This window comes from Vollenhovia emeryi, unplaced genomic scaffold, assembly GCF_000949405.1.
Source record: "Vollenhovia emeryi isolate VEMERY1.0 unplaced genomic scaffold, V.emery_V1.0 DF939213.1, whole genome shotgun sequence".
NCBI lineage: Eukaryota > Metazoa > Arthropoda > Insecta > Hymenoptera > Formicidae > Vollenhovia > Vollenhovia emeryi.
The window spans coordinates 587,636-610,869 of NW_011967153.1; the positions used below are offsets into that span (position 1 = coordinate 587,636).

Here is a 23,234-nt window from a genome sequence, read left to right on the forward strand (position 1 = left end):
GGTGCTTTATCGTCCCCAGCGGCCGCGGCTATTTTTCCACTATGTGGAAATACAAATATCTCGGATTATTGCCAGCCCGGGCGAAATCCGAAAGACGTGCGATCGGTAGCGGGAGGAAAGAAGAAATGACAAACGTCCGCGCGCTGTAGGACACGGCAAACGAGCGACGCCGCTGAAGAAGGCGCCCGAGCAAACAATTTCAAACACCCGGCAACGAACATTACAACGCGATATTACGTGGGATGAAATAATCCAGCCGGCTTCCGCCTCGTGAACAGGAGTAAACGAGGCTCCCGTGCTAATTGCCGCGAAAAGGGTTAACGCCGCTCGCTCCCCGCCGGCTCTCTCCAGCTGGATATCGCCATCCATATTTAATTAGCCGGCTGCGAGTGTTCTTCTTCCCCGGCGAAACGCCCACGCGGCGGGGACCGGCGGGAGAGACGGAAAAATCATTACGGTTCAGTCCGAGGTCAATCTAGCCGTTTTCGTGCCGAACGTCGGAGGGTGTAAACCCTTTTGATCTCGGGCGGAAATGGCCGGGCGGACATTCGTTATCACGCGTCAATATAAAGAACGCGGACGTGCCCCGCGACGTGTGCACGCGGGATTTTTTGTGCACGGCCGAGCCTGCAGAAGGAATCGCGTACACATGTCCCCGCGCGATTATCGATTTAAAAGCGATTCCTCTCGACTCCTTCGTCCTCCTTTTGTCTCGCCACGTCCCGTTGCGCCGCTCGCCGTCCCTCCTACCCTTTCCACGTAGTCTTGGCTCGGCGATTTATTCGTATCGTCGCCATATCCGAGGCATTATTTCAAAAGGAGTGTCCACACGCCTAGGCGAGCCGAGGAGCAGGAGGAGGAGGCGGTGGAGGAGGACGCGGAGGCGAAGGCTGTTTCGCGGGTGGAAAAATATTTCTCACGGCGTTTGCGAGCCCGCCCACTTCGGACTTGTCCCATTCTTCCCTACGTTCTCCTCCACCCTTTCGGGGGACGCGTTCTCCACCGATGCTTGCGCTTTTCCTGACTTTATTTCACTCGGAAAAATTATCGTCGCGCTCGCGCGCCGATCCCTCCGGCTCCGCTGTGTACTTACGCGCGTCCGCGATCTGTGCATGTCCGCGGATTTATATATGTGTGCCGTGCGTACGTATGTATGCGCGTGTGTGTGAACGACGCAAGAACAATGGCACTGAATTGGCGTCTAACCGGTGAGCAATAGGTGCGTCCCTTTCGTACGAATAAAGGCGCGCCCGTTAATTAATGGCGCCGATAAATCAGCACCCGGAATAATACCCAAGGAGACAACAGGAATAGTTTATAAAGCGGCTGCGGACTGCCGATGTGCCTTTGCCGCTCGCACGTCGCGCGGCGACGCGCGCACGGCGACGTCTCCCCCGATTGACCTCCCGGACGTAAAATAAGAAGAGGTCGCGCGCCCACGCGCGCGCCCGTCCGCCCGCCCGCCGCTGCGGCTCTCCCCGGCAACGGAGAAGAAACTGTCCGTCTTTATCTGCCTTAGATTAGATCTGCCTGGGATGTTTAGCCTTTTCATTTATCTTGATCTGCCCCGGCACGGCAAACAGAAAATAAGATACTTCCGAATTAATGATGTCTACGTCCGTATCTATTTTTGCTAACCCAATCGTACGATATTTCCGTAATGTGTGTGTTGTTTCCTTTCTTCCATTCCGTCTGCATCTCGAATATTTTAATGTTCCCACTTATACATACGTACGTGTTATTTTCTCCAAGGGGGTAACCGCTAGCTAAAATCTTGTCCCACCGATTACATGATTTCATTAGATTCCATTCGATTTCATCTGATTAAAAATAGTTTTCTTATATGCACGTCTCAAAATAGGCGACGTTGTAAAGAGCCGTTAGATTTCCTCAAAACGTTACATCTTTTTCATTTCACTAGTAAGCATTAGCTTATAGAGGTAATTTCAATTACGATTGTAGTATTCGGTTAGATAGAAAACGTGTTTCCTCGCTTCCCACTTGTCCCACCAGTCTAACCGTGGTCTTAACGAGAAGTGATTTTGTATTTGTATCTACTGCTTATTGTTCTAAATCTGCGCGCAAAGGTGTATAAACTCACTGTCCTAACAGCAACTACTTCAATCTTATTATGAAAAAAGTAATACGCGCTTACAGGCGTGCACTATGATATATATTTGGATATTCACTAAAAAAGTAAATTTTTTTAGAAAATGTTCAAATTTAATGTTCACTGTCTAACAAGTGAAGAAACTTGAAAATTAAGGCAAACGATTACATGGAGACTTGTTAAGGATTTCATAATGATTTCGGAGACACTGTCCCGTGATTACATTGAGTGGTTGCCCCCTCTCTTTCGAAATTTGACGTTGCCAACCACCATCTATTGTTAACCGCTAGACTTCATCATTGGTGTAATTATGATGATAAGTGTAGTTGGATAAATTATTAAGGACTCTCAAGCGCACGGATATGTAATGCCGATCGTTATTTCTATAGAAAGCGACTTGCACGATATCCGCGGTCATGGCACGCGGATATAGGCTGCACCTCACGGAAGTCGATAAAGAATTATTTGTATCAGATACGACGTCGGTCTTCTGGTTGACGTAACGTTAAAAAAAGTCCACGGCGATTCTTCAAGGCCCGATATATAGACCGCGCGCGCTGCCGACGTCGTCCTTTTTTCCTGATCTTGACAATTTCATCGGACCCGCGTCGCTCGGCCCAATAATTGAGTTCTTTGTAGCTACGTCTCGCGCGAGTTGTTGCATCTAGGTTATAGGAACTGTCCGGCTGCAAGACACAGAGAGACAGATTAACGGGTTATTGTTAGGCCGATAAAACGACCGGCCAAGTAATATCGACGCGTCGCCGTCGACCCCGTCAATTTGGCCCTGTCGTGCAAATTAACTCGTGGAGCCGCGATTCGATTGGACGGCGCGTAAACGAGACGCGGCATTATCGCGAGGGAAAAGCGCGGGACGGGACCAAGAATTGATATCGCTGCGATACCCGCGGGGCGGTTTACGGCTCTCTTTCGCCCCGCGACCTTCGCCTCTCCTTCCAACCCTCATCTAATTCACTCCTCCGGGGCCTGCTTTTCGGTGGTGGAATCGCGCCACGGTGGGCGAATTTATCTTAAACGCAAAGTGAACCGAACGCGGCCGCTTTTGATATACGGTCGCGTAATGTCTATATTTTTATTATTTACGGACCGCGAGATAAGTGAGAGAGCCCCCCCTCCCGCCCCGGCCCTCATTCCGCGCCCCGCGTTCCCTCTGCCAGCAGCCAAGCAGCAGGCGGGGCGTGTATGGTAGCAACGTGATAGAGTCCACGGGGCAAGAAACGCGGGCATTCATTTTGCAAGCTCGACACACATTGGTAACCTCTCAGCCCGAAGCTACCCTCTCTCCTTCTCTCTCTCTCTCTCTCTTCCCCCTCTCTGTCTCCCATTTCTGCCGCGGTCCTCTCCTTCCACCTCTTCCCGCGGATACCACCACCGCCGCCACCGCTGCTGCCATTGTATCGAAATATCACGCGCCTATAAATCACCGTGAGCACCGCATATTATACCTCCGAACTATTCGCGAGGGGTGGCGGCAGCGACGGCTCTCGACGGGCGGATGGGGTGGCGCGGGGGCCGACTCGATCGAAACTGACGCGACGTCGATTATTTTATTTCCCTCCGCAGAGCCGCCGGGTTCGGCCAACAGATGGAAATCAAGCACCCGGGTCTGTCGCGCGATTCGCTCGTCCGGACGACCATAACTCGTCATGAGAAACGGGGGTGCCAAACAAGTACACTTTTTCCCGTCTTTTTGCACTGCGTGCGAAACAATGAATTATATACGTATATTCGGATGTTCGCAAGGATATAATATTAAATAACAACGGTCCTCTGATCCCCCGAAGAAAGGGATGTGTCACGTTTAATGTAAATGGATGTGCAAGGTAGGTAACGTTAAAAATTTCTTTCGCGACCACGGCTCTTGCATGATTTGAAAAGTGCGTCTCGCAAGTGAAGGTAAGTCGTACGTGAGAAAATATCACATTCGACGCAATTTTTGTAACGAAAATTTATGTAAAACAGATGAGACAAATGAAAATCTTGTCAACGTACGGCGCGATCGGTGCAACAAAAGACGCCGTTCTATTGCCAGTAAAAAATGCCGTTTTTGTTCCCATGCGTCGCGGGGAGGAGATTTACGGGGCACTGTAAACGACTCGTAAACGTTAAGCAAATCAAGTCTGCCGACGTTCGTTTAAGCCCATTTCTCCCTTTCGTCAGCCATAATCTTGTAGCGAGTTTCTATTCCGCGAGAGGAAACGCATTTCCCCAAGATAATCGGTCGCGCTATCGAAGCCGCCCCGGTGTCCCCGGGCCAAGATTTATAAGGATAGTTTATTGTTATTCCACCCCACTTGGTTTTATGGGTCTCCGCGATGTGCGCCGTAAGGGTGCGTAGCGAGGGCAGGGGGTGGCTCTGATCCACGGTGGTCGAAGGGGCGAATGTCGTCCAGTCCTGTTTCTTTCGGAGCTTTCCTCCTCGAAGCTTAAACGCGACCCCTTCCCCCCCCCCATCCCTCTCTACAACCTCACGGGGATGCCAGTCGCGGCGATAGGGACGAGGAAACGACCGCTTGCTCGAGGAGAAAGGACCGGAAAATCCAAATGATACCGATAAGGGCTATTCGGAAAGGAGGACGCCATAAATCTTTTTAATTAGCGCAAGTTATAAATTAAGGGGCCCACGTACATCACTGCAATACTACGAGCAAACGATAGGAGAGATGGCATCTTGCCACGTTCTATTCTCAAAAACGTGCATTTAGGGTCTTTCATAAATTACGTGTCATCGGAAACGATAACGGTGTAATATTTATGTTAATTATTCTGCTTTTTCGCGGTAAAGGGATCGCGACGGAAACAAGAAGTGAGAGACGTTATGTTTTTTTTTCTCACTACTTAAGTAAGATCTATCTTAATGCAAAATGTATATAATATTTCATACATAGAGCAAAACACTTGACGATTAACTTTCAGAACTTTAGTAAGCTGCCGGGTTTAAGTTAAATCCAATCGATCTTTCAACAGGTTGCGTCGCTCGCTATTACGTTTAAACTATTGTAGCCGACTTATTTTTCTTTCGGCCGTGCGGTTTAATTAATCCGACACGCATCCCGTCTCGCAATTTGTCATCTTTACCTATCCAAAAAATAATTTAAATCATTATTGATCGAACGCAGCGTTGAAAAAAGCAACGCAATAGTGGCGTTCGTTCGACCGCTGTTTCCGCATTAAAAAAATTGGCAAAGTGGAAGTACAAATCATCGAGCGACTACCGGTCATTCGGAAATGTTGGAGTAGCCGAAAGAGGATGGGGACGAACGAGTGGGGCCGAGCGGGGGAGGGTGGTGAGCATTTGCAGTAACAAAATGCGAAGCGCTGCACGCGTTAATTCCCGTCCATAAAAGCCATCGACAAATCAAACCTTCGACGTGATTCACTGCCGGCATAAATACAACTAGATCAGCGTGTGTACGAGAAACGTGGTATGAGCGATGGGTCGACAGGCGTTTGCACCCCCTACCCCCATCCGCCACCCCCTCCCCCCCCCCGCGTTGCAGTCGCAGCCGCCGCCGCTAACGGCGCAAACCGTTCTCAAACAACGTGGCAACCCTCAAAATATTGTGTCCCAATTTCTGTATAAATTATTGCCAAATTATTACGGCGTTGTATTAACATTTTTGTAAAAGTAATGAAAATAGAAACGTTCGGGAACACGACTGCTCTCAAACATTGCCTCGCAGTTTGTTGGATAAGAATGCATGATTCACCTTGAAACTAGCTTACATTATTTTTACGAAGACGTCGTCGAGGGAAAAATTATTGTGACGCTTTAATCGTGAAATTTATCATTTGCTGTTATATTAAAAATGTACATGTGCACGTAGTATTTTATGGAAAAGATTTCGAACGTCGTAAGATGTTGTGTGTGATATGTGAGAGACGTCTTTTGAGACTTTTGCAGAAAATGACCGATACACAATTTCACGGCAGAAGTTGCACGTTAAAGATATAGCGGGATAAAGTCGGGAGATACGAGTCCTTCTTGCGCTTTCGTGAACGTTTACTCGCCGCAGCGCGCGCCCGAATGTCTCTGAAATATATTGCATTATCGCCGTCCTGTTTATGCACGCTTTTAAGGACGCGCGCTTTTAAGCGCGTTTTAATTCACGCGCGGGCTTTGAGAAAGCGTTGGTAACGTCCTCAATTGAAATCGTTAAGCTCCCCGCGTTCCTAATTCAAGCAAGCGGATAAGGAAGGTACGTGGGCCGCGATAGCATCGACAATGTGGAGCGTAATTATTCGGGAAAGATGGCACTTTGCTCGGCATTTTGTCGCCTTGGACCCCTAATGGCCGGTGGTTGATAACAAGGTTTACGGGCCAGACAGCGCTGTCCACTGAGAGATGTTGACAGCGGCTTTCAACCTTCCTACACCGAGGCTAGCTCAATCCGATCACGAGGAACACGCTGGAATTACTTGACTTTACGAAGCCTGCCTGTGCAAATCCGCACGTCGGTCCACGGAATCAAAAGTATTAGCTTGATACATTAACAAGAATTTCCTTGCTGTAAAGTGAGACGGTTTTAGGAACATTTCACGTTTGTAGATGTTCCAAGATATTGTGTGGCGCCAACAAATGTGTATCGTGTAATTAACTGATTAGTATTGCATTTTTGTATGCTTATGAGCGTTACGATTAGAAGTGAGATTACACGATAAGTTTATCATCAAATATGTATCAATGTATAATCAATAAAATACATTACAAAGTACATGCCTTTTAACGTTGAGCATTTAAAAAATCTGAAAATTTATTTCGCCGAATATTTCGTCGATAATCCAACTAACAAGCATGTTAAAAACATTTGTTTCATAATTCGTGAAAAATTCAACAAAATAGAATTAATATTTGCGCGATACACGGCGTGATGACGTTTTCATTTATTGATTGTAATTCTCTCGATAGTCGTGCAAATTATGACCCTACATTTTCGGGGGGAAATGAGTAATAATCGGAATAAAATGGTGATCGGATTAATACTGGTCAGCTTATATTTAAATTCTTTAAACAAAATATTAAATCGCATTGCCGAACGGCTTATCAAATTTTTCAACGGCCTAGTTTGATCTCGTGAAATACGTATTGCACGTTTGCCGCAGTGATTATGAAAAATTCATTCAATTTATCGTAAATTTAGCCTTCCTTATTTGTATTATTTTTTTAGTACCAACTTTCGCCGCGTAAACTTTCTTTGTAAAAGCTTTTGTGACAGACAACATAGCCATCCAGATTCGTACGTTTATCGCATGTTAAACTGACACTCGCGGTTCACGTTTCTTGAATACTGACGAAATATTTAACGAAGAATTTGGAGAATTCCTACTGTTCTGGTAAAAGCTGAAATATCGGTTAGAACAATTGAAGTACATTAAATGTTCCCGGAAAGTGACGTTAAACTTGAAGGGATCAAACTGAATATTTTTTGTTAAGCAACTCGTGATCGGTGACGTCCACTTAAGATGCTGAACATAAGTTTTTTCTATATGCGTAAATATATATGTAATACCTACTTTACATATGTTCTATATATATATTTCTGTCTATTTCTCATTGCGTAGTCCTCCGCGAAAGGTATCAGAACCAGAACATTTGGATAAAATACATGCGACACTCGTTCTTACATATAACAATGATTGTAAAAGTGGAAGGAACGAGCTTAGAATCGTTAATACATGCCACTGAAGGCAGCTATCCGTTGAACCGGGGGGGAGGGGGGGGGGAATAAGTACATTCATAGAAAGTTTAAGGAGTAACGTCGGCGTTTGCAGCCGACTGGTTTTGCGGGCAGGAAAATTAGAATGTGTCCCGGTTATTACGGGCGGCCGCGAAGAATTAGCATACAGTAGCGCGCGCATATACGTGGTCAGACGTGTTGCGCGACACAAGAAGAAGGCTTTCGCGCTAATCCCCGGTGTGGCACTAAATGAGGTGGTGGATTTGTTGGAAAGAGCTTATACTTACCCGAGGGGGCAGAGAGAACGCGCGCGGGAACCGCGGGAAATATGGCTTGGGAGGGAGAAAGAGAAAGAGAAGTGAGGGAAGCACGCGGCGGTGTGGCTTCTGCTCGTGAAACTCCAAAGCTCGTATCCACACGTGGGCTAAACAACAATGGGATGATCCTGCCGGGATTACGCGATCCGACGAGGCGGAGGCCCGTGGTATCGTTGTTACTGCTTTTCCGGTGTTATGATATCCGGCGCATGGTTTAACAATCGCGCGTCTGGCGAGACGTTTCGGTGGCGATCGCGTTGGGAAGCTGCGGGCTACTGTTTCGGGCATTAGGGGATCTGCCCCACCGAAATTTGAATCGTCGAAATAGTCCGAGGACAATCCCGATAGCGATAGAGCGCGAATAGCGTTAATACGTGATATTTGTGCGATAATCGATAACATAAAGGGACCGTTCGTCAGCAATCTATCAATTTTCTTCTCAGTATATGCATATTTGGCGTTGCGCGACACGTCTGGTCTTTAACCCAAATTCACATCGAGTATCGTCTTTACATTGTAAACATGATATTAATCATATTTAAAATTAGATATATATCGTCAATAGTGATAGCTTCCACAAAAGTTCTTCAAATTCAGTCGAGTGTATAATCGGATTTCTCATTATCTAAAGGATCGTTTCCTTTAGTACTACATTGGCTACAGTTTTCAATTAAAGGTAAGAAACGCAAATCCCAGGTACGTGGGTGAACGCGATTCTGTTTTACAGTCGGAATCGCGTCAGTGAAACAGTTAGTTGAACGAACCGTTACGAAACGTTTCCGCGATTCCGAGGTGAAGCCGCACGCATGACCGAGCGGCTGGTGGAGGCGCCGGGCGATTTAGTAGTCGACGTTATACCGGTAATAGATACAGAGGGAGACAGAGAGGCGGCGAGAGAGAGCAGGAGAGGGTGGAAGGGTGGGACAGAGAGAACGGAGGCGAGCGTGGAGGTAGGTACACAGTGAGAGAGCCGGGTGGTGACGTTGACTAATGATGGTGGTGAGAGAACACACTCCAGTCTAACCCGACCTGTTGCACCCCCAATAAACCCCGTCAAACGACGTGCCGCTAAATAGAATCGCGCCGCGTCTTTCGACCCCCTGACTGATTCACCCTGACATTCCGGAACGCGAATCTGCACTCCGAAACTGGGACAGTTTATACTCTCGCGGGCTGATTAAAATTTGGATCGCGGACTCCGCGTCGCGGGGAGGGTTAACATCCCAGTTAAGGGTGCGAAAAACTTTCTTGGACGCCCACTTGAATCTATCATCTTACGTTTCTTGTAACGTCCGTTCGTCGAAGGAATATGAGCGCGAATGTCACAGCTTACGCCGAAGGCGTACAATTGAACTTCGTTTTCCCTCGTTTTGCGTCTATTGTGTCTGCTTCAAAATTTAATTTTTATTCACTTATCAATCGTCTAGAGTCTCATGCAATTTGTTACGTAGCAAAGATGATTTTCCTTATTTGTGTAACACATTAGATAAAACGGTAAAGTTGAATTAAAGTGAAATTTAATTTTTAAAAATAATGAAAACGATTGGAATGCATCTTATATTAATAAATAGATAAACAGAAGAATTAAATTCTAAACTAAATGAACGTTTTGTCGAAGTGAATGAATATTTGTCAAAGTAAAATCTATTAAAGAACAAGATTTGTTGGTTGAGGTTTCGTTATGTATATATAGAACTTAGTTTAAAGTAAAAAACTTTTTGACTCTCAACTCATTTTGATAGAATAGACGTTAGTTCCAATGCCTATGATCAGTTCTTTAACATTGTCTTGAAATATCTATGATCTGATACATGGATATCACTGGAAGATGCTGAGGCCACTTGTCATATGCTTTCTTTCACTCACAAGCCGCAAGACTGATGGCTTTTCGAGCGGCCGTGAGCCCACGGCATCCGTGATTCACGACGAGTGCCACGATAACCTCCCGCCATCCTCGATTCCCTTTTGCCTCCTCGCAAAAGCTGAGGGGGAGGCAGACACGGCGAGTACTCGTCGCAAGACGAGCGAGCGCGGTGACGTGGAAAATTGTCCGATTATTCGCGGTTAGATAAAGAGCTTCTTCGGGGGTGGCGGCGAGCTTGCGACGAGGTGGAGGAGAAGGAGGAGAAGGAAACGTCCCCCCGCGCTCCGTCGGCGACGTTGGGCTGGCTCGTGACACCCCCGTGTGCCGGGAGTGGCGGTCGCAGTCGATGCTGGAAGGTCGTACCGGATGAAAAGCCGAGCCGACGGACTCTCATTCTCGAAGGCCTGGACGCACCCTCAAGCACCCTCCAACGCGGATTCAATCCCAGAGATCCACGAAATAATCATCCGGCGCTAGTTCATCCCTTCGCTTGCAGGAATCTCTTGCGAATGGTTCCGTCCACCGTCTGGCCAGAACGAGACGTCTGTCGCTCTTTCTTCCCTTTCTTCCCCACTAATACCATGTCCTTCAGCTCCTATCTCTCCCTCTCTCGTTCTCTTATTCGTTCATCTTTCTCTTATTATCCGCGTAGAACTCGTCAATTCTGAGATAAAACGACGATATCGAGCGCACGGATCGCATTGTCGGCTTCGTCTGGATCTTGCGCGAAGGACGTGGCGCTCCTCCGTTCTTGATATCGCATGTTCGAATCTTAAGTAGCGTCGGGCATTGTTCGATTTCTGATTTCGCCGCGAGTGTAATCAGCTGTTAATTGTATATTCGGAAAATTAGGAGCAAATGTAATTGGTTGGTTATTAACGATACGAATCCATTGGCCCCCCCCAAAAAGACACTTCGACCTGATTCATACCTAAACAATTAATTGCGCGAAATTTAATTGCGCTTACATGAACGCTGAATATAACGCAACAATCTAATTAACTCTAATCTAATTAAAATCCACACCATTAGAATTCCACCTCGCTGACGCCGACAATTGCCAATGAGAAAGACATACCAAACTCCCAAAGGGAGTCAAAGGGAACGCCGGTAATAGCAAACGCACGTTCTCCACACAGGTTCGGCATTACCGTTACAGGCTGCCATCGTCCGAATCCAAATAACGTCGAATAAATATTCCCCCGCCCCTCGATGACTTGGATACTCCCCGGACGTCATTTCCCCGATTCGCATTCAAAGAGAAGGGTCCCGCGATCTAGATACGGGGAAACGTAAAGGGAATACCGGAGTCGCCCCGGAGATCCTTTTGCTCGCGCGGTTCTTAAAAAGGTCGTCCGCTGGTAGCGCGCGGTCCCTGCACGAGGCATTCCTCCGCCGTGCTTTTCTCCGCGAATTTTCGCGGAGGCCACCGTGTTCGATTCTACGAGCGCCGGGGGAACGGCGTTACGGGTACGCGATGCGCATTTCGAATCGCCAGGCCGCCAGGCCGCCGCGCCGTCGTGCCACGCCGCCTCATGTACTTACTTGCCAGGTACGTGTACTACCTTGTTTACCACGCGGTCTTACACACCCTCCTTGCCGCATGGCGCCATTGTTCTGAAAATCAAGAAATGTGTCACCGGCAGCGAGGGTAAAAAGCTCGGGAGCCGGGAGTCGTCGTGGCGTTGTCAGGCCCAGGAGAACGTTACTCTCCTTTCTTCCCTCCCCCCCCTCCCTCTCTCTCTCTCTCTCTCTCCCTCTGCGTCTTTCTTCTCCTATCCTCTCTCATCCGCCCGTGCATCCGACCGGAGGAGCCGACCCGTGCCCGGTTAACGTTTGAACGGTAAATTATCTTGAGGACTTAAGCCCGCGTTAGTCTAATACCGAGATCCCAGAAATTCGTCCTTCTCGGAATCTTAATTCCATACCGCGCTCCTTCGACCGCATATTGCGATGTTATCTGCGCCCCACTGGACTCCCGGTCTGTTTCCGTCGAGCATGCGTCTGCCACCGAAAGGGCTGTGACGCTCTATCGATGTTGATCGTGAATTTTCCGACAACAGCAAACGAAAAGATACCAAGGGAATTTAAATAGGAAGAGTGAGATATATACGTATAATTTCGAGGACTTAATTAGTCTTCGTGTCTTCAGAGTTGCACGCGCGAACGTTGATCGTTGCGAGATACTTGCAAATGAAGTTCAAATTTCAGATGTGTGTTTCTAAATACGATTAGTAGTAAATCGCCGCGACGACGCCTACATTTTGTCCGTGCCTTATTATAAAAATTAGAGTGATATACTTCGATACTCTGTCTTGATTGCGTGACGTATACTTGTACGTTCGTCTCAGCGATAATAGGAAAATTTGTCTACCAAAAGCGCGATAAGCTTCGTATTGTCGTCATTCGCGCCGCAGAACCGCTCCAGCTAGAAGGTGCAGACGGCCGTACGATAAGAAGCTGCTTCTTCAACGGATAGGAAATCCGTGCCTTCGTTACGTATCTATATGTATATGTATATACAAGGAAATGGGAGATTCGCGCTAGCGCATACCATTATAGGTAGAATGCTGCTAGAGGGTTAGTCGTTATTAGTCGAAATGCTAGCTGGAAGTGGTTAAAGCAGGCGATTCGTATGCCGGTCGGTCCTTCCATCTCGTGGAATCGCGCGTTTCTGTCAGTCACAATGGCCGAGCGAGATTGCTCCCGCGGGAGAGCACGACGCCGCCTAATCAGAAATTAAATCTTAACCTTAATTCCTCCTGAAACGGGCGAGCTCTCACGCTAAAAGAATTCTCGATCGATCTCGCCGAGTAGGATCGCGCGGGCGGCCCCGCGTGTTTCTCTCCTCTCGAAATTTCTCCGCACGAACTTAGACGGATATTCCGCGACTTCGGGATTTCGCCGAATCGAGATACGGAAATGGGAGCTGCGGTAATGGTGCTATCGTCGAAATAAATCTACCAATGTTGTACGAATTTTAAGCAACGTATCCACAATTTAACACACATGCGTGTTAACAAATACGCGCTGAATACGTTAAATAAATTCCGTAATAATTAAAACATCTCAGAATAAATATTGGCTTCTCAGTATTCTAGTATCCGTCCGTTTCAAGGTAATGAATCTATAAAATATGCTATTTGCAACATTTGTAATTTGCAATATTTATATAAGTTATATGTGCAGTATTTATGTCAGTTTTATATAATTATAATAAATGAGCGTTGGACAAGATTCGCTAATTCGCACAGTGCACGATGGTCTCGACTCTCCTGTTCCTTTTATCGCACGAGAACGACTGTCCTTTTCGCGCTTTTCGCGATTATTCATTGTGTTTTAACATAATAAATACAGGACACATACAACAGATATCGCTCGACTTGAAAAATATAAAGCTAGCAGATACGTTGGCCAATCTTGGTCTACAATTAAATATTCTACATATTCTTATGTTATTAATTTGATACTTATATATATCTTTTGTATATAGAATCCTTACAGATTGTATATAGAATCCATTGGCTCTTAAGTTAAAATAGAAAATTATTCGTCACTCACCGATACGATGCGCTGCAGCGAAGTCGTCGGAATAACTTGGTCACCTGTAAGAAACAAATATGTTGAAGTTATAGCAGCGCCCGTAAAATAATTAATCTCTTTAGAGATGAATTTTTAAAATTAGAAAAAGTAATTTAATTCTTTATTTAGTCATATGTTATTCGATTTAAATCCAATGAAACAAATAATACTTGAACAAAAACGAAAATAATTGAAATAATTAAAAATACTGTGGTCAATGTATTCATTTGCCATTGTCGTTTATTTAACAATATTAAACTAAACGCACGCAAATGCGCTAATGTCACTGAAAAAATTAATACACAAAAATTAATATTATTGCATGCATGAAGTAATTATAATTGGGTTTTGTTTCGCAAGTCATGAGCAAAAGAATAAATAAATTATTCACCGTCTGGTTGCTCTATTATTATTCGATGCCTCCTCTTAAATTTTCTCTTTCTCTCTTGTTTTTTTTATTGTTACTTCTTTATGGCACTAACACACACCAACGGAAATCCAATTAATTACGATCACACGAGCACTAAATACCGTAATATTTTGCACGACACTCGCGATGTTAATCGCGCAAGATGCACACTTTATTACTGCAATAGAAGAATAACGCAAAAGAATTAATAATCCCATCGACAGTTACGTTGTTTTACAAATTAGCACAAAAGATGAGTCTCGAACACTGCTGGATTTTAATAAGTTTATCGGTAAAACGCCGAATCTACGCGGCCGAGATAAATATTAAAAATATGGAATTAATTACAAATTGCATTTAACAATTAAACGCATCACGACGCCACTCGCGTTGTTCCGTTAATCGAAAAACTGGAAAATTGTATGCGATTTTAATAAATAAAGGAAACGAGCCGTCACACTCTTTTCGCGGCGGTCTCATTTCCTTGATTCATTAAACTCACCATTTCATTCATCTCTGGATGTAAAAATGTAACGGAGGATAATAATATTAATTCATTTACGTAAACACTTTCTCGAACGGAGGGAGATAAATTTCATTGTTCGAATAAACGTTAGATTTTACACGTGGCAGCTGCTCGTTCGCCGAATTATTAGTAATAGATATTAATTACAAGTACAAGAAACGGAATACTCGACGTTTGACGCAGTCTACTAACTGCTTCCGTAAGAACCGATAGAACACACGGAGCGGCCGCGTCACAGTCCGCCAATATAATGAAGTACTTACATCAAATATTTCGTAGCAGCGATAGCTTGGCTGTGTTTTTTGGCGGCGAACGGCGCTCCGTTGTGTTTACCTGTACAAGGTCGCGTCGCTACCAGACGCCCGACAAGACTCGAATCCGTACATACAGCGCCGTGAAACCCTCCGTGTATTGAGTTCATTGTCGCTCAAACCGCGATCGCGACGAGTACTACGAGAAAACGCTATACCGAATTTTAAGTAGGTACATATGTGTCTTTGGATGGTTTGTCGCAAATTCAGGTTTACTAATTGCACGGTATCAAAGCTGACACTGCTAACACCGTTTTTATGAAATTACTCGGTCATTAATGGAGTGTTACGAATAACGATTGAGTCGAATGGCGTCGCGGTGTGTTTAATTAATACATATAATTGTAATTAATTTCGCATATTTTAATATTTGCTCAGCATAAATTCAGCTTTAATTTTAACTCGTTAAAACATTCGGCCGTTTAAGATTCGTCTGTTGCGAGAAATCACAGGTGTCGAGTGGATTGTAACTTAATACGATATTTTTATCGTGCAACAGTGCGCGTTGCCAAATGCGTCACATTATTTTATTCTGGTGACTAATGCGAGTGCGATAATTATTTGTGCCTCGAGTGTTGTGTTGTGTATACGAAGAAATCTGAGAGAAGGAAGTCATCGGGCGACAGCGGAGCAGTTATGAGGTAATTAATTATTTATTAATTTATTATAATACAAAATATATTTATCTCTTATACTGTAACATGCTAAAATATATGCATGGACATACGTCATACCTGAGTAAATAGAGTAAATAGAGAACTAGAAATATCTCGCATTCACACATATATCATAGTTTAATGAAATTACTTAATAAAAGATACGCGTGTGCAACACGTGTTTGTTAATTTTTATTGAGTGAATAAAATTTGTAAGGCTCTCATATGGTAAACACAAATTGGAAGAAGCTAAAAACTAAAGTGCCGTGACAGGATGTTTAGTGTCCAGATATTTCTTATTCTAAATTTAGGTAATATTTTTCGCAATAAATTTAAAATAAAAAATATTTAGACACTAATATCCTGTCGCGGCTCTTTAGTCTTTATTTCTTCCAATTTATGTTTATATTTATTGATCAATATTTAGTTTTATACCGCGTCAATTTTATTCCAATCTTTCATAATCCGTGCAACCATCAAATCTCACAGACACTTTCGAAATTTAATAAATTTATTAATTATTTCCCTCGGAGAGAGCAGTTAGGTAACAAACAAAGGCCAACATTCCAAAACCTGTTTTCATACGGTCGGCAATGTTTCGATTGGCAAACATACCGCGGGTTGAGCTGATTCCGCTAATCTCGCGAGCGAGCGCTCAAGTTATTGGTAATCCGCGCAAGAGGATTCACATTCGATTTTATTTCACGGTTTCCTTTATGCGAAAGACGTAGGATTTCTATTAGCTTTGTGCCCTGGTTAGATTGAATAGCCGCAGGCTTCCGCTGGCGTACGCTCGCGACTCCTGTTTCATTTACAAATGTATTTCCCTCTCAGACGGAACTTTCAATTTAGCCGGATGCTTCCTGCGATGGCAGGGAATGCGTAGGCGAGGGGGAGGGGCCCTTTCATACACACGATTCGTCTGCTTAGAAGGTAGCGTTCCTCGCCCAGAAACAAATCGAAACGACAAACGAACTGCTTTCCGCGATCGGCCGTCTCGTATACGTGTTCCGGCTATGAACGAATTTATTTGTGGCTAGACGGTAATTGTGCCCGAGAATGCGCACTTTGAAATTTTCATTCGACCGCTTCATACGGATATTCTTACGTGCAAGCTTGGGAAAATATTGCAAAATTGATACTCAGAATTGAGCGCTTAGCGTAAAAACTTGGAACATTTGATTGATTCGTTTTACGTAGATTTTGAAATGATCTATGAAGTGTATTAGCTACAAATTTGATTCCAGTTGGCGCACCACCCAAGCATTTAAGAAAAGATTGCATATTTTATCATTTAATATTTCATTATTGCACCCGTTATCGTTAACGAAATGCAGAATTTATAGCATAATTTGCAAGATAAGCAGATTATGGCTTAATTCGTCTTACTCCTCTCTAAATAGTCACTGACTTGCAGTTACAAGTATACTATTGAAAATTGCAGTGGTGTACTGTAAATCAGTGACTATTCACTGATAATTCACTGATTGACTTTTAGAGAGTTCGATATCATAGAGGAATCGACATCTCCATAACTGCAAAGTATGAAATTGTGCGGTGCAGAGATATATCTCGGCAAAGTTTTTCTTACACAAATCCAATTCCGGACTTCCCTCGAAGAAATGACGGTTTTAGAGCAACCGCGCGCTAAACGTACGCGATAAGTCGGACGAGCAAAGTTGGCGGATGCGTCTTTGCGCCCAACCAAATTCGCGATTCGATTCACTCGACTCGCTCGGATACGTGTCTCCCGGAGACACCGAAAAAGTTCGCGGCATTGTCGGTCGGTGGGATGGTTTCACGGGAGACCGGCGCCGAGTTCCGCTGAAAACTGCGTGGCAAGTCCGTCAATTATGAAGGGACCTTTAATAATGAAAGTAGCGGAAGGAGTTCCCTCGGGCGGCATCACCATCTTTCATGCTTACTGCTTAACAACCGAGCGTCTGCAGGCACCGTTTTGCCTGCTGCGGTATCAACCCCCTTCCCTCGACACTTCCAGCTCGCGTCGACCCTTTCTTTGCGTTAATTCACCCCCCCATGCTGTACACCTGATATCGCGATGGCCGCCATCGCGTAATTCGTATCGCCGTGAATCAGTTTCCGCGGAATGTCAACATATCCCTATACACCGAAAGAAAGAGACATAATTCAAATCAGAGGTATTATTTTTCGCAACAGACTTAAAATTAAAATTATTTAGACACTAACATCCTGTCTTGGCTCGTACTCCTTTATCGCTTCGTACATGTGTTTTCACATTAGAGCCTTATGCATTTTATTAAGTGCAGAAAATAAGAAATTTTCAAATCTGTTCGCATTAGTTAAATAAAATTGACGCAAAACTCTGTTTTTAATCGTACGCCATTGAGTAGCGTGAAATAATAAGCTACGGCAAGTATGGCAATGAAGCAAGCGAATCCCTTTATCGTTCACAATTACCAAATCAAAACAATGGTGCGAATCATGGTATCACAATAGCCAGATTCTGACTTGAGCACGATACAAAGATCCTTTAATAATGCCAGACGCTATCCTCTCTGGTCTTCTTTCCGCCGAGGTAAGCGCTCCTCTTTTATGAAAAATGAAAATCACGCGCGTCGGGGAAATATTCGCAAATGTACAAACACGGGTGCCGCGCGCGCGATGGCCAGCACGGACCTTTTTTCCGACTGCCTGTTTTCGTAAATCCTCGTTTAATGTTCCCTTCAGCGCGCGACGACACTCGAGACAGCCACGCGGAATGCGGCTTCTGCGGCGTCATCGTGGGGTAAACTCCAGGCATCTGTCCCATGCGACCCACGAGAAATTTACCATGCGTAAAAAAGGGGAGAGCTAGAAAAGATCCGGCGGAGTACGTCCGCGAAGAAAGCAGTTAAAGGCAGATAGTACACTTTGCTCGTAAATCTGAGCGGCAAGTTGTCCTTCTCGTTATTAATGCGTTGCTTCCTTAATGAAGTGCATGTTTGTACGATTCGATTTTTATTGATTTATTCCTTCGAATTTCTTCGCAATTATTCTCACACGATATATCTTTGCCAACTGATTTATTACATTGTCTGCTATTCTCTAATTAACAAATATTCAGTAAGTTTCCGACATCTGTAGAAAAACAATTTGTAAACAATTATTTACCCTAAGGTTACTTGACGCAGACATTAATTAATTACAATATCATCAGCGAAATGCAACAAGAGGCACTTGGTGGGCGTAAAAATGCCTCAAAGAGATAAGTCTGAATGATGTGTACAACAGAAAATTTAAGCCCGTACGTCTCTTCGACGACGACGACGAGTAAGTAGGGAACACTCGAGTAAAGCTCCGGAATCTCGCTTGCCGTTTCACGGCGAGATCGGCCAATCCCTCCGCGAGTATAAACGCCGAGGGAGGGAAGGGGGCGAGCCGCGGAACGTTTAATTATTTGCGCTATCGCACCAAAGACGGACGATAATCAGATATCGGCAGGGAGCGCGTCGCGCGCGAATAACTCCGCTTGTGCAAACTCACCCCGCGCTGTGAGTGCCCGAACATCCCCGCGCGTCCATAGTCGCTTCGCTGGCTCGCTATATATGTGTGCATGTGTATATATATGTATTATATATATATCAAGTCAATAATTAACACCAGTTACAACTTGTGGGAATAGTAACGGCGTTTATGCTCCCGGGGACGTCGTATTTCAGGGAAATGTGCTCGTGCCGTCGCGCTGTACCGGTCCGTAGGAGCGCCACGAGGATTTGTCGCTTAGCGGCGAAGGGAGGGGAGAGGGAGTTGGTGGCAGAAGAGGGTGCGAGTTCGAGGCGTAGGTGGTTGTTCGGGAGAGGCAGCGGGCATCTCTCCCTCTCTTTCTCTCTCTGTCTCTCTCTCTCTGGTAGTGCAGCGGAACGGGACGAAACGGTACAGGATGAAAGGGGTAAGGTGGCGCGAAACGCTTCTGCCACGGTTAGGTCGCCGGTACCAGATGAACAGATACGGGAATATGGGCGGTGGAAATATAGATTTAGGCTAGAGGCGACCGCCGATGTTCTCCTCATCTCTCCCTCTTTGGTTCTATCTCTCGGTCCCTCTTTCTCTCTCTGTCTCTTTCACTCTTTCGTCCTACGCTCGAATGTTCTCCGTTTACACTGCGAGAAGCTCGTACGCGCGCGCACGCGCCTTTTCGCCTTTCGGCGTGTGAGCACGTGCACATGTGTGTATACGCGTGCAGATAGCGAATCCGCTGGTCCCGACCGCCTAAGTCCTCAGGTTTACGGCGATTACGGATTCGCGGGCGATCTTACACCCCCGCGCGCGACTCGACGTTGGTTGTTCGTATGTTTGGCTTGAGTTTCAGGTTTGCGCGCCGCCACGGGTTTCCGAGACGATGGAGGAAGAGACGATGGAGGAGGGAGGGGGGAGGGAGAGACGCGGAGGGTGGCGGTGGGAGCCGGAGGTGATTTACTGCCGGCTTACGGGGGTGTGAGACGACGCCACGACGCTGGATCGCCTATGAACGGGTTAATGGAGCGAGCGGGCCGCGCCACCCAACGAGCACGGCTAACGAAGAGGGCCTCCTCTCCTCGACGCCCCCCTCGCCCGATCCACGCTTCTCCGTCTTCTTGGTTAACTCGCACCCTCACCGCCGACGGCCGCTCCTAATCACTAATGATAACAATATTACCGGCGAAAACCGAGCTAAGACCGGGCCGGGACGTCAGAGGCTGATTTAGTGCTACCCTTAGGAACACCGATCGCGCACCGCGTCGCACACACCGTCGCGGAATAACCGACACCGTTAATCGACTGAGTTTATCAGTGCGGCGTTAGCGTCTGTTAAATCGTTAACTGTTACAATTGTCCCTGGAGGGCCATATTTAAAAAAGAAGAAACAATAAATTGTCTTAATTTCAGAGAGTCGAAATGAAAATATGACGCAAGTGCGCGATAGCGCTCAAAAGTTTTCACAAGTAAATGTGCGTCACATCTTATTGTTAGTAAAACTTTATTAAAAAGAATGAGAAGAGTCAATTTCTCGTACTTGTATCTACAAGATTTGGAATATTTTTCTGAGTTTTAGTGATATTTGAAAAAAAAAAAAAAACTAAATTGTTTTTTAAATTGTTGTAATAATAAAAAGAGATGTACATTGATAAATGTACATATGTGTGTGGGATAGAGTTTATCTGAATGTTAACGGTTACGCGTGAAAAAGTGCGCACAGATTCTCACCTGACCCAATTGGCTCACCTGAAACTTTCGTGACATTGGAACGTTTTAAATGGTGAAATATAATTGGATCATAACTTTGGAATAGAAAAGTTGACATTTATGTTAGCTCCCGTGCAATGAGTTAACGCTCGTGATATATTGCTTTAGCGTGCTGCGGGTAATTAACGAAGAGTCAGAAGGCGATCGTATTTACGAGCATCTCCACGTTTATCGTTTTATCGCAGCGATACTCGGACTTATCTCGACCTTGCGATCGAGCGTATCGCCCCAGTTTTTAACATGTCGCTCGATACACAACAAGACCGCCGGTTTAGCGGACTAAAAGGGGATTGGAGTCGTAAAAGGGTTTCAGGCCGCCGGAGACGTTACACCACGCCGTTAGGTAGGGATGAAACAGTTTGTGCTAAATCAGAGCGTTGGTCGTTAGAGAAGATATAGGGGCTAATTAAAATAAATCTTAGAAAGGAGTAATTATACGTGTATTAGCTGGCCCTGGTAGAGCGGACGTGATGGACGACGCAGCAGCAGATGTACCCAAACGGCTCTTCATTCCTACATTTTCCTTATTGCAGGACGGACACGTTGCACCCAGTGCGTTTTGTCCGTCCCTCGGATTAACCTCTGTGTCTCGGCAAACGGCGGCACAAACGGCGGCCAGTGCGCGAGAATCGCGCGAAATTATTTCTGCCAAAATCAATTCGTCGAAATATCCTCCGCCCGTTGCCTTTTGAGCTCACGGACAATTAGAGTTTAGCCCGCAAGCCCAATTAGTGCCTGATCAAAGTAACATTTATCCACGGCTCTTTACTTCCGTTCTCATTAAGCTCATCAGTGCATCGGATGGGCACGTGTTCATGGCGCGATATTAATTTACCTTTGAAAGCTATCGAACAGGCGCGATTCGCAAATTCGAGCGACGACTCGCCAAAATTCCCAATAAAATAACCCAACTTCGACCGCCGCCCCCGTCGCCTCCGCCGCCCTCCCTCGGGCCACCCGACGCGCCGTCCTGCACGGCCAATCCCGCCTACCTCTGTGTCCCTCTCCCTCTGTGCCAGGAATCAGTGAACTCATTATTACGATAAACTCGTATACATATTTATCGCGATGCATTATTACTCTTTCGCCGACGGTCCAGCGCGGTCATCGATTGTGAATTTCATTTGGCGACTTAATGTACCGAATAGTAATGCCGCGCCGTGGTACTTTTCATTAACGCGCACGCTGTTTACGGCAATAAGCCCAATTAAAAGCGTTGTCGACGTAAACGTTAAATCAGCGGCGTTATCGCGATGTGCGAACTCAAGCGGCGAAATATCGTTCCGTACTTCTTTGTCGTTGGAGAGAGAAAGAGAGATTCGGCAAATAAGGCGCACAATTGCGAAAGCGGATCTGCGAATAAGTAATTGAATAGCTTAAATTCTTGTGTCGATTTAGCAAATACGAGTTAACCCTTTGAATTCTTATAAACGCATGTCTAGCGGTACTCTTCGACGTGTTTGTCTGCCACGCGAAAGGAATACGTTTAAAAAGATAATATCCAAATTACAAAACGTACGTAAAATTTACATGCGGAGATATAAGAAAGTACGTACCTACACACAGATATTTAAAACCGTTTTGTTTCTTCGGCAGAGTTTTTACGTTTCGATATAAAATAACTCCGATAAATAGCTTGAAACGCGATTGTGCCAGCCGCAGCTATCGTTCGTACTTATATTCGAGTTTGCGCTACGAAGTTTACATTATCTTTTATTTATTGCGTCAGTGATACAATATGGGTTGTGCTTCTTCCCGGTGTTTATCGAAATAATGCTTTAGCCCGCGTTCGGTCCCGGTCAGCACCAGCTGTAGCGCTCATTGCCTCTAATATCAATAAATTTGCAGGTGCGCTGCGCAAATGGCTAGGCACAGTGCGTGCATCAGTACAAACGAGTTTAATTCGGCCGAAAACATATGCGTGATACATAGTCCTTCCTAATGCGATAAAGATTGGCTTCCTAACGGTCTGCATCGAAACGCGAGTTAAGTTACGGCCGGTTGTGATTTGTCACAAATTCACGAGAGCGCGGTGGACCCGATAATAATAACGTATCTTATAATAAACCGTAAAATTAATGCGTCACCTGAAGCATTATTTCGCTTTGCTCCCGTTTCGATGTCGATCCAAACGCATTGATACCCCTTTGAGTTGATATAATATCCACATTATCATCATTATTATTATTAGTATTTACGTCACTCAGAGAACTGCTGTTGTCATACTGTTTCGTAACATTCATAATTTATTAAACAAGTTGTGACATACTGTATCATCGATATTTGTCGAAGAGCGAAACAGCTTAAAAGCTTTGCTGTGGCTATATCTCGCATTATATTCTTTTTGTTCCAACATAGTGATTTATGTATACACAGGATGCCGCGTATCACGTTTTATCATACTTTAACGTTTCAATTCAATTTTTCATCAATGATGAAAAAAGAAAGAGTTTCAATTCAATTATTGAGGAGACGTTCTGCAGATATAGGGAATAATTCTGCCTGATTACAGCAGG

At 45.2% G+C, this 23,234-nt stretch overlaps 1 protein-coding gene across 1 annotated transcript in view; it reads left to right on the plus strand.

Annotated features, from left to right (window-relative positions):
• Window positions 1–20,880: 20,880 nt before the first annotated feature.
• Window positions 20,881–23,234, plus strand: part of LOC105561050 — a 46,673-nt gene continuing 44,319 nt past the window's right edge. Inside the window, exon 1 of the mRNA XM_012010696.1 lies at window positions 20,881–21,061. Within this exon, the coding sequence (XP_011866086.1) occupies window positions 20,959–21,061 (103 nt within the window). The 5' untranslated portion in view covers window positions 20,881–20,958. The remainder of the gene's footprint in view (window positions 21,062–23,234) is intronic.